This window comes from Panthera onca, chromosome B4, assembly GCF_046562875.1.
Source record: "Panthera onca isolate mPanOnc1 chromosome B4, mPanOnc1 haplotype 2, whole genome shotgun sequence".
In the NCBI taxonomy this organism is placed as follows: Eukaryota; Metazoa; Chordata; class Mammalia; order Carnivora; family Felidae; genus Panthera; species Panthera onca.
The window spans coordinates 31,661,956-31,677,073 of record NC_138345.1 but is presented as its reverse complement, the minus strand read 5'-3'; the positions used below and the strand labels follow the sequence as shown (position 1 = coordinate 31,677,073).

Genomic DNA, 15,118 nt, shown 5'->3' with positions numbered 1-15,118 from the left:
CTCTCTCCCTCTCTCTGCATCTCGCTCGTGCTCTTCTCAAAACAAATAAAAAATGAAATAAAATAAAAATAAAAACTAAAATTTTTTTTTTAAATTCTCCTCTTGAAAGCAAAGCAAATATTGGAATCAAGTCATTCTCAATTATACAGAGTCTATTTTGATTATACATACATCAAATGGAGGATCATTTGAGCACAAATTAAAATTAGGGGTTCTTCAGCCTTTGAAAAACAATGTTCTAGCTGATTTGTTTCTCCTACCTGATCCTTATAGTATCTTGAACTTCCTATTTGTAACAGTTGGAACATCATTTTTTATGCTAACCAATATGAGATGTGCTTCATTAATCATACTATATTTTAAAAGCACTATGAAAATGAGTATTATCTTAAAGAAGTCATAATTCTTTTAACTTGAGAACTTTTAAAAATCAATTTTATATTTGGTTTCAGTAAGACTGAAACTAAAACTGATCATAATTACATATTTGCCAGATGCAAATAAGCACACCTAATGAAGCTGCAGTGAAATCCTGAGCCCAAAATGGCATTTACCGAGCAGATATAAGAATCATAAATATTGAAACTACTCTTAACAATAATACAGATCATTTCTAATAACGAATAAAAAATGTATATGCCAAAAGCCAGAAACCACAGAACAAATGTTGAAAACCACTTATTAGCCAAACTTCAGGTTAATCTTTATTTCTGAGCAAAAAACTCTTTGTAAGAATGTCTATAAAGCAAATTGCAATTCACTTGAATTATTTTATTTTGTTTCTTCAAGCAATAACTTGGTGTAAGTTCCTAAAGAGTACTGAACTGGCAAAAAAACAAAAACAAAAGCAAATACAAAACCCCGTAAAAAAAGTAGTAACAGGGGCACCTAGCTGGCTCGGTTGGAAGAATGTGTGATTCCTGCTGTAAGTTCGAGGTTCACATTAGGTGTAGAGATTACTTCAAAAATAAACTTCTTTAAAAAATAGTAATAATAAACAAAATGTGGTGTATATATATATACACACACACACACACACACACACACACACACACACACACACAAAGGAATATTATTCATGGAAAAAAATCCTATCACATACTATGACACGGATGAACCTGGAGGACATAATGCTATGTGAAATAAGCCATTCACAAAAAGACAAATACTGATCCATCCACTTACATGAAGTATCTAAAAGTAGTTAAATTCATAAAAACAGAAGGTAGAGTGGTGGTTACCAGGGGTGAAAGCAGAGGTAAAAGAAAGTTTGTATTTAATGGGTACAGACCTTTGGATTTACAAGATGAAAATATTCTGGAGATCTGTTTCACAACAATGTGAATATTCTTAACACCACTAAACTGTACACTTAAACTTGTTAAGACTGCAGATTCGTGTATTTTTTTACCAAACACAAAAAGTAATAAATAACTATGGCCCCATATTTGGTGGATATAGTAACTAACTAGCTTCTTGGCAGGAAAGCATTCAATAAATTGATTGTACCAAAGGCAATGGGACTGATTTCTTCATCATCTTATAAAATATAATTCTAAAACTCTGGGTGCTCTTGGCCCAGAGTTATGGTTCAACACTTAAAATGGGTACTGGCGCTAGATATAACATGGAAATAATTAATAATACATCAAAATGGATAAAATTTAAATTTTCTATGCTCTTCACACACCCCAGATGAAAAGCTGAGTTGGAATCTAAATATGTAACTATCCTGGGGTGTCTGGGTGGCTCAGTCATTTAAGAGTCTGATTCTTGGTTTCAGCTCAGGTCATGGTCTCACGGTTCCTGAGATCAAGTGCCGCATCGGGCTCTGTGCTGAAAGCGTGGAACCTGCATGGGATTCTCTCTGCCTCTCCCTCCCTGATCACATGCTCTCTCTCTCTCTCTCTCAAAATGAATAAACTTAAAAAAATGGAACTATCTTAATCTGCCACTAAACAATGAAGGGATAACAGTATACAGTCTATATGTAATAGATACTGCATAGTACTGCATGTGTGTGTGTGTATGTAGACACACATATAGTTTTATACAGCAACTATATGTAACATGTATTTATTATATTCCATTATTATGGAATTTCCAAGGTACTGTCTGGTTCAACACAGAGTACCCTATGTATTACAAGTAGACTGCTTAATGAAATCTAAAACCAGATTGCCTGGGTTCTAATTTTGGCTCTGCCTCTAACTAGCTGTGTGAACTATGAAAAGTTATTCAGTCTCTCTATAACTTATTTTCCACAAGTGCTAAGAATGAAAGAAGTACCTTTCTACAGAGTTGTTATGAGGACAGAGCCCAAGTGCCTGGCATATACTGAGCATGCAGTAAATACTCACTTTTGTTATTTTTATTATTGTTGCATTTCATTTAAATAATTTAGTCACGAATTTAGAGGTTAATTAATTTACATGTATTAATCCTCTGATTTGCAAAGGTTAAAATACTCTTTAAGTCTTCCTTGAAAATTCAGGTGGGAAGTTAACAAAATTCAAAATCCAAATCAGTGACAGAATATGACTAGACCAAATTGCATCCTTAAGTTTTTTCAGTTTCAGTCCAAAGGTCAGAGTACATACACAGGCAAGTCAAAGAATTTTGCTCCTAAAAAAAGCATTATAATGAAACTTGGTCTTAACATGAACTCTAAAGTCTAGTAATAAATCATAATTTAGGTTTTTAGAGCCAAATGGCATACAGAAATTCTTGCAATGTTTTAAAATCCCTAAAAGAAATCCAAAGTATAAAAATTTAGGAGCATAGGGCGCCTGGGTGGCTCAGTCAGTCAAGCGTCCGACTTCAGCTCAGGTCATGATCTCATGGTTTGTGGGTTCAAGCCCCACGTCAGGCTCTGTGGTGACAGCTCAGAGCCTGGACCCTGCTTTGGATTCTGTGTCTCCCTCTCTCTCTGCTCCTCCCCCACTCACGCTCTCTCTCTCTCAAAAATAAACATTAAAAAAATTTTTTTTTTTTAATTTAGGAGCATAAAACATACCAATTAAAGAAAGTTCATGGCATCATAGCAGAATGTTGCTTATAAAACAACTATAAATTATCTTTCCTTTTCTATACCCTCTGGAGGCCTATTTGAGCATAGTCAGTAGATTTATATTACTTTTGAATGAATTTCTAATACAATGTATTTTTAAACCAGTATAAGCCACTTCGTCTTAAAGCCTAATGGCAACCACTGGCCTAACTGCTACCACTCTAACCATCTGAGGCAGGTTGGTTAATGATAAAAGCAAACAGGTGCCAAGCACTGTACTTGCACTTCACACACCGCATCTCCTTTACCTTAATCTATGAAATTAGTATTTTTATGTTTTTAAGAAATGAAGATCAAAGAATTCAGTGTTAAGTATTAACTTAAAACTATATATAAACATTAAGAAACTAATTTTGTGTCTTTAGTGTTACAAAATAGTACGAAAAATACTTCACTACTTTTAAGTAAACAGCTACATTTAATTCAAACTGTGCATATATGTATTCATGAGAGTTCTTTTTCCTTACACCAAGTGCAAAGTAGTAAATAAGTCCTTAAAAAAGGTAAAACTAGAAAGTTCTAAGGACCTGGGAGACCAACTTACACTAGCAATACCTATCAGTGTATTAACATATCTGATTATCAAATATATACCCATTATCTTTTTTTTTTTAAAAAAAAAGGTATTATCTGCCAAAGTAGAGGTCTACTGCTGTATAGAACATACCTATTTAAAGGTAAGTTTTTTTTCCTGAACTATTTCTGTTTGCTTCATCTTCATTTGATATTGTGTCCACTTAACACATTCACTACCATAAGCAGGCTTTTCTCTCCAATGCCATTTTGGAGAACCATGAGAGATTTAGCTGTCAGGCTTATAAAACTCACATTTCTGAAGAGCACTATTAAGCTGCCATCACAATTAATCAATGAAGTGAAAATTTCCAAAAGCCTCTGTGTTTTGTAGTTCTTTTAACAAATCTAATTCCTTTAACAGTTTGGAGTTTACAAAGGTCATAGCAATGTTAAAAATTAAAATCAGACAAACTAAATAACCTCTGAATCTTATTCAAAGAAGAAACCACAAAAATTAACATTCCCTTTTTTCAAATTTCAATGTCTACTTTTTGTTGTTTTTTCCATTATTGTCATAAAGTTAGAATAAAATTTGCCATTAACCATCTTAAGTTTATAATTCAGCAGTAAGTTATATTGACACTGTTGTGAAACATTCATTCAGAACATTTTCATCTGGCAAATCTGAAAGTCTGTACCTCTTAAACGTCAGCTTACCTATAAACCATTCCCTGAGCCTGCTCTTTTACTAGAAAACAATCACAGAGAAAAGGGTAAAAAGAGTAACAATGTTTACACTCGGTTCTTTTTCCATTACTGCTAGTGACAAACCACATGTTTTACTAAAGCTGAGAACTTGGAACATGAAACAAAAGGTATCCAAACCTCATAGAAAATCATTACAAATGAGGGAAAATCTTTAACAATCTCTCCAGCACTAAAACTAATTTGTATGTATTTCTTTCTGATTATAATAAGTATAAAAACTAAATCTTTTTCTGCAATTTGCCTCTGATTGCTTTAAACCTGCTTAAAGCACCTTTGAAACATTAAATTTTATTCAAAGTTTTATCACTAAGATGCAAATGTAGAGTGCATCCTACAACTAAAAACTAACGTTTAAAGAAATGTACTTAGCTATTATATACAAAATTACAAAATATGAGTACAGATATAGAAATATAACGTTCTTGTTCAAACTGAACAAGTTCACAAATTACTCACTTATGTCCCTCAAACCTTGAATTACCTTCATGAATGAGTTATATCTCAAAACTGTATTTTCTTGAATTAGTTGACTAAAGAATATCATACAATGCAGATTTCACATTTACTGAAAAAAATTCAGTTTTACTTTTTCCTCCAACTTTTGTTCATTTTTGAGATCATTCTAAGTGAATAAAACATTACATAAACAATTAAATTAAGGCAATGAAAAAGAGCCAGAAGAAGGAATACATAAAAATAAGGAGCAATAGAAAATTAATACTGAAATGAAAATTTTTACCTCAAAATCTTGAGAGGAATATTTTTCTCCTTCAGGAAGAATCCCTCAAGTAACGGAATTAGTAAGTTGAAGTCGGAAAACCAAGATTCAACTAAACACTAAGCTTAAACTAGATTTAGTTAGCTAACAGTAAATATACTAAATAAACACAATGCAGCCGATCATTAGCATACAAATAGGAAGCTGCTGACCCATTATCAAGAGCAAATGTTGCTTTTATTTTGTTTCATTTTGTGATAGCCAAACACATCCTTCCTGGTCCTACTTAGGACCAAGAAGGTGGATTTTTGGCACAGCTAGCCAAAGCAATGAGAAATGTCATCGTAATTGTCCACCAGATTGAAACAGAAAACATAAAACTCATACACTGAAATGTGTCTTTTGTTAAATCATTCCTGCTTCAACCCCTTGCTGCATGCCAGGCCTGCTTTCTTCTTCTTTTTAAAAAAAAAAAATTTTTTTTTTTTTAATGTTTATCTTTTGAGAGAGAGACAGAGCACGAGCAGGGGATGGGCCGAGAGAGAGGGAAACACAGAATTTGAAGCAGGCTCCAGGCTCTGACCTGTCAGCGCTCACGAACTGCAAGATCATGACCTGAGCCAAAGTGGACGCCTAACTGCTAACTGACTGAGCCACCCAAACGCCCCTGGGCCTGCTTTATTCTGAGGTGCTTCTTTAAATACTGTTTGCATTTAGAACAGACAGGATAAGAAAGGAGATCAGCAGAGCATATGATCCTTGAACAGTCCCCAGTGGTTTTCTCTGCTGCCTATAGTCTTGTTTCCAAAAATACACAGGTCCAAAGGAAAGATTAAATTTTATATTGGAACAAATTCTCTTGAGGCAATATAATGACCCTGATTATCTCCAGAGCTTCGAGCTCCATGACTCCTGTGATTCTGCTCCTTTCATCTTTGCTGAAAGCTTGAGAACTGGTCATTTATAAAGAAGAGGTATTTCAGAGAAGAGGTGCCAAACTCAGGCCCACAGACTTCATCAGCCGCTCTAAGGAATGAGGCTCCAGAAAGCTAGTTTTAAAGCCCATCCTTTCCAGTGGCTCCATGTGGATTATTACCTCACCTACCCACATCTTCATGGTGGCACTAACAATCCCCAAGAGGCTTACAACAAGTGAAGTTCAGGGTGTCCTCAATCTTGCTTTCAGAGTAGAGTACACATTTGTGAGATAAATGGGAAATGTGAATAAGAAGTACATATTATGTCAAGGAATTATGCTTGATTTTATTAGGTATGACTGTGACATTTGTCACAGTAAAAAAAGTCCATAATCTTTTATAAGTTGTATACTCAGAAGGAGTAAAATGACATGATGTCTGCAATTTGCAGAGTTGCTTAAAATACTTCAACAAAAAAAGAAGATAGATGAGACTATAAAATCTTAGTAACTGTTTATATATACATACATATAAATTTATAGTAGCATTGTTCTAGTCTTGCATATGTTTGAAAGCTTACATTATAAAAGAAAGTTTAACTTCCCATTATCCATTTAAAGATTATATTATTTCCAGAGGATGTGTGACTATTTTAAAACTAATTGTATATACAGTAATATATACATATGTGTATACTTATGCACACACACGCGCACACACACACATATACATATATATATGTGTATATATATATGTGTATACACATATATATATACACATATATAGTAATTTTGCTTTTCACCATTTTGGCTTTTGGACAGGGTTTTTTCCTGGTTTGGTTATCTAAAATAAACTCTCCAGGGATGCCTGGGTGGCCCAGCTGGGTTAGGTGTCCGACTCCAGCTCAGGTCATGATCTCACGGCATGTGAGTTCAAGCCAAGTAGGGGTCTGAGCTGACAGTGCAGAGCCTGTTTCAGATCCTCTCTTCCTCTGCCCCTCCCCTGCACGTGTGTGCTCTCTCTTGCGCTCTCTCTCTCTCTCTAAATAAAAACTTTAAAAATAATAATAAAGTAAAATAAAATAAACTCTCCAATTTATTACCAAGAGTTTTTCCAAGGGGAGAGGGGAATGGAATCTAGTCTTACATGGCAACACATACACTTAACAAAGAAGAAAGCAGCTTCAATTAAAAATAAATCAACATGAAAAATAATTCAGGCAAGAAGAAAGCCAACTCGCAATTTAACCTCCAGGATTTGCCACCCCAGGGTCTGTTTATGGAAACTCCTGCTTTCCAGCTCTTTGACATTATCACCACTGTGACTTCTATATACTTTTGAAGATACACAGAAGGAAAAGACTCCACATATCTGGGAAGTTATAAAACAGAAAAACTGGAAACTTAAAACTCTAGCCTCCCTTTGTACACACAGAGGCCTGAGGGCACAGAGCAAGCTCAAGCTGTCAGATCTTCATGAATGTGATGGTTTTTGGAGTACCCTTGATTTGGTTTTTGGAGTACCCTTGATTAGCAGAAGCTTTGGAAAAGCCAGGGTACTCAAAACTACTACTAACAAATGATCAGATGCAAAGGATCAAACTGATCAAATCTTTTGGTCTTTTTGTTCCTATACCAGTTAATGATAATTTGACCATGTAAAAATGAAATTAAATGTTACAAATTCCTCTCTATACAAAATAGTCCTCTAATCTGAAAAAAAATGAAACAGGTGGCAAGTATACATTGACATCAGGAATTATTCAGAAGAGTAGTCACTTTTAGTATGCATTATAGGTTTAAAAAAGAGTTCAACCTGATTTCCTAATACTTATATAGTATTGCATAATAATGAATACCTCATAAATGAACAGCTTCAGGCATCACAAGAATATAAATTGGTAATCATGTTTAGAAAATTTTGACTACTAAGAACTGTGTCTTAATTCTTCAAAAAATCATGATCCATGCATGGCACAGAGAATAACTCTTAGTTAACCAAAATAATCAATGATTCGACACAAGGGTTATCTTAATCTCTCAACATGCTTAATGTGTGTAAGATAAAAACCATAGTTTATTTTTTGATCCAATCTTTAAGACACATAGAAAATAAAATACTAGAGCAAGTTCATGTACTTGCTATTCAGATTTAATAAATACCAACATTTGATTAGTTGAGACAGTTAAAAAAGCAAGCATTATAAATGTAAGTCACAGGCTTTTCCTAGGTCTGATTCAGCCTTCTCACACGTCTCTCTCTTTCCATTTTCTTCAAAACACTCAACTTTCCCATACCCCTGTTCTTTCTCATACCCCTGTTCTCATTCCTTTGTCTCACAGATCCATCTTTCTCTATAATTACACAGAAAAATTTCTTAAAGAATCTATACTCCCAATTTCTACCTCCTCTACCTCTTATTCATTTTCTAATCTACTAAAATCTAGTTTCTGTTCGCTGGGCTCTTATTTAATTCTAAGACCTCATAAATTCAAGGTTATTTTTCAGACTTCACATTACTTGAACTCTTTACCAACTTCTGAACTGACGCTCACAGAGCTGGGTGTCACCCTGGCTGAAGGTCCTCAGAATTGCAAATTATCAGTTTTAGACAATGGAGAGCTATTGTTTTGACTGTGCAGGCCCACAAGAGGGAGGGGGAGGCTTTGTGAGGGTAAGTGAGCCAGTACCTAAGAGGAGGGTGGTGGAGGCGAAAGGAAGATTTGCTTTCAAATACTGCTTCAGCAAAGAAGGGCAGAATTACAGATCAGGAATCATAGTGATAAAAGCTCTAGAGGATCACAAATTTATGAAAAAATATATGCGTACTGTATTCTATTTATACGGATCATAAGACTAAAAGATATATACCAAAATGTTAACAATGATTAAATTTCTGGATGTCAAGATTATGGACAGTTTTTATTTTCTTCTTTATAATAATACATATTTTGTTAATTCTCTACAATGAACATACATTTTGTTAATAAGAAAAAGGCTGCCCCCCCTTTTAAATAGCAAAAGGTCTGCATGCCTGTGTCAGGGTAACAAAGAGGGGGTGTTGCCAGGGAGATGCAGTTCCACAGAACACTTGTGAGAAAACCCCCAGGGGGTGAGTGGGTGTTAGAAGTTTGAAGGAGGAAGGAAAAGCAGGCTGGGTGCTTGGGGTCCTGTCCTGGGGATGAAGGACCTCACAAGAACCAGTCTGGCCTGAAACAACCCAGGAAGTACCTGGTGTTCCCCCTGGACCTCCAGTCAGCCATCTGGGTCCTTTCTACCCTCCCTTCAAGATCCTATGAAAATCTCACCACTCCACCATATCCCATAATACCATGATTCCACATAAATGGTGTCCTCTCTACCCGTTGGTTGACTTCCAATCCAACCTCCACATAGTCCACACAGCTACTAGTGTTCTAAACATAGTGAACATGGAAAATATTTCAAGAATATTTAGAATCCAGGATACTCTACACTCTCAAATGTACATGACCTCTGCATACCTTTACCAACTCAGCATCCTAGCCCTGAGGCTGGGCTCCAATTAGCTTCTACACCTGTAGTTCCCTGACACCATGTACTCTCTGGCTTTGTGCCTCTGCACACACTCTTTCCTGGCCTACCATATGCTTCCCTATCCTTGTCCGCATGGCAGACTCCTACATCAAACCCTTTACATCTAGCTCAAAAGTAAGAATCCTCCGCAAAGTACTCCCAGTTAGCAGCTGCTCCCTCTCCTCTGTCAGCCTTACATAAAGTTTTATGGCACTTCTTACACTATTGGAATTATCATTCAGACACCTGTCTTCCCCACTAAACCATGAGATATTTAAGGCCAGAAACTACACCTCCCCATGCATCTAGCAAAATACCTACACATTGTAGGTACTCAATAAATATTTGATGAGCTAAATAAACAAATGTGTTTGTTTTTACTACATATTTTTATACATATCTCAGAAATAAATTTTAGGAGCTGAAAACCAGGCACTAACTCATTCTGGTAGTCTCTAAATGAGACCAATTCAAAGATCTAGCTAAAAAGAAAGTAAAGATCAAAGCAAATATATACCAGGCAAATGGGAAGATTTCTGCAGTATTTCTACCCGAGAATATAAGACTATACCAACTTGGAATTACCAAACTTCTCAAACAGTAACTTGAGGATTACATGTCGTAGACAGGTTTTTGTTTTTCCTTTTGCATAAGTGGTGGTGGTGGAGGGAGCACAGCAAAGTGTCTGTTACAAGGCAAAAGTAATTAAAATACGTATCTTCTCTTTGAAATCAAATCAGCAAGAATGGCTGATAACCAGGGAACAGAGGAAACTTAAGGTCAACTTCAAGAAAATAGAATTTCCATATAGTTTAACTTTCATCAGTGCCTGCCTACTGCCTACATTAAATTTACCTGAGCTAAGGTAGGGATTGAATTTTGACCAGTCTGGGTCTGCATATCAGCAGATTCTCTCTCTGCCACAGAATCTGTTACACTTCCATCCTGCTGAGATTCAATTGTTTCCATGGTCATTTGTCTGAAAAGACAATAAAAAGGAAGAAGTATTAAGGCCCTTTCTGAAAGATTTCTCTGCTTTTACCTGGCCTTCTGATATTCATTTCTGTCATCCAACTGTTCTGCCTTACTTTTTTTTTTTTTTTTTTTTTTTTTTTTTCAACGTTTTTATTTTATTTTATTTTTGGGACAGAGAGAGACAGAGCATGAACGGGGGAGGGGCAGAGAGAGAGGGAGACACAGAATCGGAAACAGGCTCCAGGCTCCGAGCCATCAGCCCAGAGCCTGACGCGGGGCTCGAACTCACGGACCGCGAGATCATGACCTGGCTGAAGTCGGACGCTTAACTGACTGCGCCACCCAGGCGCCCCTGCCTTACTTTTTAAGAAATAGGTTCAGTGGCAGTCTTAACTCTCCAAACTAACTCTGCTCACCGCACACAAACATTACCAAGGGAGCCCTGCAAAATGTTTTATGGGAATTCATTTATTAAAAAAATTTTTTTAACCTTATAAGAATGTCTCCTTGATAATTATTTTAAGCCCTCTAGTATAAATGAGTGAAAAAAGTAGGTTTTCTATCTTACAGTGAGTATAAATATTCTAGGACTCTCAAGGCCTAATATACCTGCTTGATAATATATACTATCAAAGAATTTCCCCATTGTCTAAATTAAATGCATTATAATATAAAGATGTGTCTAGCTTTGCCAGCACTAAGTTTCTGATAAGCCCCTCAAACTGAATCACACAGGGTTGACCACATATTCTGCAACTCCCCAGTTCCTTAAAAAAGAGAATCTAATTTTTTCAGGAAAAACTTTTGACATAATTTTGTCTGTGATTTCAATTTAAGTTAATGATTTCTATATTTCTATATTTTATCCTGCTAGAAGAAATTACAAACAGAATAAATTAAACAAAATCAAATTTTACAAACTTATAGGAACTGTGTTGCCTACTCTTATACATCTTTTCAACTGTCAATGATAAATGTGTTTTTCTCAGTTTGGTAGTCTAAATACATAGCCCATAAGTATGCAAGCCACTTAGAACTTTGAATTAAAATGTACAGACCTTTCTTCCAGAGGTAGTTACAGATCCTACAGATCTTTCATCTATGTCTTGCACTCAATTATCTTCTTTTGTATTTCAATAGTCATTACCTGAATCCAAGCCTTCCATCCTCAAACCTATGAGTTACTCCTCACTACTGAAAAGCATTTTCAGTACTTATAACTGATCATGACAATTTAGAGCAATTATAAAAGATAAAAATCTACAGTCTACTATAAAAAAATGTCTTTCCCTCAACACTCCCCAATTCCCCTTATCTCTCATTATTTTCCAGAATAGTCTAGCTAAGGATAGATCATCACCCTGTATCAACTGACAATTCTTAAAGCTCTGCTTTTGCTTATGTGAACAGTTCCCAAAAAGAATACCTCAGAACATTAGTTCTGCAGGATATGAAAAGGTATTATCATTAAAAGAGGGTAAGGGGTGGGGTGCCTGGGTGGTTCAGTCAGTTAAGCGTTCAACTCTTGATCTCGGCTCAGGTCATGATCTTGTGGTCGTGAGAATGAGCCCAGCATGCCCTGTGTTGACAGCATGGAGCCAGCTTGGGACTTTCTCTCTGCCCTTCCCCATCTTGCTCTTGTGTGCACTCTCTCTCTCTCTCAAAATAAATAAACTTTTTTTTAAAAAAGAGAGGGTACACTCTCTTTTTTTTTTAAAAAAAGAGAGGGTACATTTTAAAATGGAACACTTAATGAAAAAGTTGTAAGTATCCAGGGTTAAAAGGTTTTCTTTGCTGAACTTCTAAGAAGCCTGAATATGCTAGTGTGCTTTCAGAAGGTGAAGGGTGCAATAGGCAGCATTTTCCAAAAGTATCTGCCAACCAAAGACTTTTTCCACCTGGTAGGTCCCAGAAGTGGTGTTTTGAAAACAACTTGAGAAATGTTGTCTTATGCTATTTCTTACACCTTTTAAAGCTCTCTTAAGGCTCCGCCAAGAACTTGAGTCTCAACTCAAACACTATATATGCTAGAAGGCCTTCTCCAATAAACTATTCATTTTAGAAACATTTAGTTAGCTCCATCTACATGACAGGTCCTGAAAATACAAAAGTGGGTAAATCACAGTCCGTGCCCTGAAGGAATTTATTCATTAGTGGGTCCCTGGACAACCCTTATCAGAAGTAACTAACGTACTTGTTTTGGGGTTGGGGGTGAGAAGCAGATTCCCAGGCTCAACCCCAAATCTACTGAATCAAACTTTCTGGGACATCCAATTTTTTTTAAATACAAGAGATTCTGATATATATTAAAATTTAGGAAAAACTTAGCTTATTGGTCAATTCTATCAGGTAGACCCACAAAAGGGGAACACAAGTAAAGTAACTTTTTTTTAATGTTTATTTTTATTTTATTTTCGAGACAGAGAGAGAGAGACAGAGTGAGAGTGGGGGAGGGGCAGAAACAGAGGGAAACACAGATTCTGAAGCAGGCCCCAGGCTCCGAGTTGTCAGCACAGTGCCTGATGTGGGGCTCAGCTCAAACACCAAACCACAAGATGATGACCTGAGCCAAAGTCAGACGCTTAACCAACTGAGCCACCCAGGAGCCCCAAAGTAACTTCTTAAATTGTGTCAAGGATATTATGCATAAAATGCTTTGGGAAATATAGGAAGTAAGGATTATATATACCTGCCTGAGGATAGGGCCATATGAGTTGTGTATTAAACAAGAAGAAGAATTTAACCAGGTAGAAGAGGAAAGGAGAACTATGAGAGGAAGTAAAGTATGGAGCATAGTTAGAAAACACAATAGCTGATGGTGGTAGAGAATCTGGCTGCTAAGGGAGCCTACTTAGATTCAGTGAGGAAGAGGCAAAGCAGGACTGTAGAAGTAGGGCTAGAAAAGGTTGAACGGAACCAGAGAAAGAATAGCTTTTAATGATCTAGAAAGAAAAAAAATTTCCACCTCACTCATATGCCTCCTCTACTCTAGGTCCTTTAGTGTATTTTGTCCATCTATATAGTATAACGTTTCAACTATTTGATATCTACATAGAATTCAGTAAACAAGTCAACAATAAGCCAAAGTTACTTGTTAACAGGCAAAACAAATGGCCTAAGATCCATACACTAAAACTTATAAAACAAAGAGAACTTCTCACGGGTTCATACTTTAAACTCATTGATTTTTAGGGGCGCCTGGGTGGCGCAGTCGGTTAAGCGTCCGACTTCAGCCAGGTCACGATCTCGCGGTCTGTGAGTTCGAGCCCCGCGTCAGGCTCTGGGCTGATGGCTAGGAGCCTGGAGCCTGTTTCCGATTCTGTGTCTCCCTCTCTCTCTGCCCCTCCCCCGTTCATGCTCTGTCTCTCTCTGTCCCAAAAATAAATAAAAAAGGTTGAAAAAAAAATTTTTTTAAACTCATTGATTTTTATTTCAAAACAATTCTCAATCATCTAGTTTCTAAAAATACTAGATATAAGAAGTGACAGCTGACAATGGCAGGGATGGAGGGGGTATGATACAGAATATAATAAGCAGATCTAGAATTCCAAGTGTGTGGCAATTGGGTCCATACAGCATAAAGTTGCCAAGTTCTTTACATTCAAGAAATTGAAAAATGTAGGAGTTAAAATTCAATAATGGTAAGTATCATAACTATCCTGAGTCATCAACTAAAGGTTAATATACTCAGTCTACTTTAAGGAAAGAGATACACATAATAGAATGCAGGAAGACTCTCATCATAAAAAGCTCTATTGGGGGCACCTGGGTTGCTCAGTCGGTTAATCATCTGTCTCTTGATTTTAGCTCAGGTCATGACTCATGGTTCCTAAGATTGAGCCCCACAGTGGGCTCTGTGCTGACTCCACAGAGCTTGCTTGGGATTCTCTCTCTCCATCTCTCTCTGCCCCTCCCCTGCTCGTGCTCGCTCTCTCTCTCTCTCTCTCTCTCTCTCAAAAAATAAACATTTAAGAAAAAAAAAAAAAAAAAACTTTAATGCTTAAAAGGTCACCTGAAACTAGGACTCATTTTTTGAGATATAATAAAAGACTTTGTAAGTTATTAAGCATTTTAACTGTTTTACACATGAAAGTGTTTTTATATACATTATCTCAATCACCTTACTTGGACCATTTTTCTCCTGGGTATTTCCCACAGTTCAATTCTTTGCCCTTTTCCTTTTTTCAATCTACTTACTATGGCTCCTTCAGTCCTGTATGCAGGTGACTCCCAAGTCTGTATTTGTGCACACTCCCCTCCTATGATGCACCTCAATCTACAGTTTTCACATACCTGTCCCTTCCCTAATATTCCTTCTTTTAGTCAAGAGTATTCAAGCACCAAAGCTACAGGTTACAAGCGTGTGTCTACATGTGAGTCAGTACCAGATCAGCTACAAAAACCCACAGAGCTAAATATCAGCCAAATCAGGATGCTGTGATGAGCTGAGCCTCCCAGTAAAGAAAGGCAGAAATGGGAGGTCAGCAGCCACCCCTGTTCATCTTCCCCACCACATGTGGTGTCATCCATTATAACTTCCTTTCCCAACACTGGACCAAGCTGCTGAGTTGCTGCTCCTCACAACTGCTGCTGTCCATT

General features: G+C 36.6%; 1 protein-coding gene across 20 annotated transcripts in view; it reads right to left on the bottom strand.

Annotated features, from left to right (window-relative positions):
* CREM (cAMP responsive element modulator) overlaps nucleotides 1-15,118 on the bottom strand; it is a 73,688-nt gene that overhangs the window by 42,558 nt on the left and 16,012 nt on the right. For 19 of the 20 annotated variants that reach the window (XM_078450266.2, XM_078450278.2, XM_060658956.3 and 16 more), the window contains one exon: nucleotides 10,400-10,523. The exons of the other annotated variant lie outside the window; for it this stretch is intronic. In XM_078450266.2, the coding sequence (XP_078306392.1) occupies nucleotides 10,400-10,523 (124 nt within the window). The remainder of the gene's footprint in view (nucleotides 1-10,399; nucleotides 10,524-15,118) is intronic. 20 annotated transcript variants of the gene reach the window in all.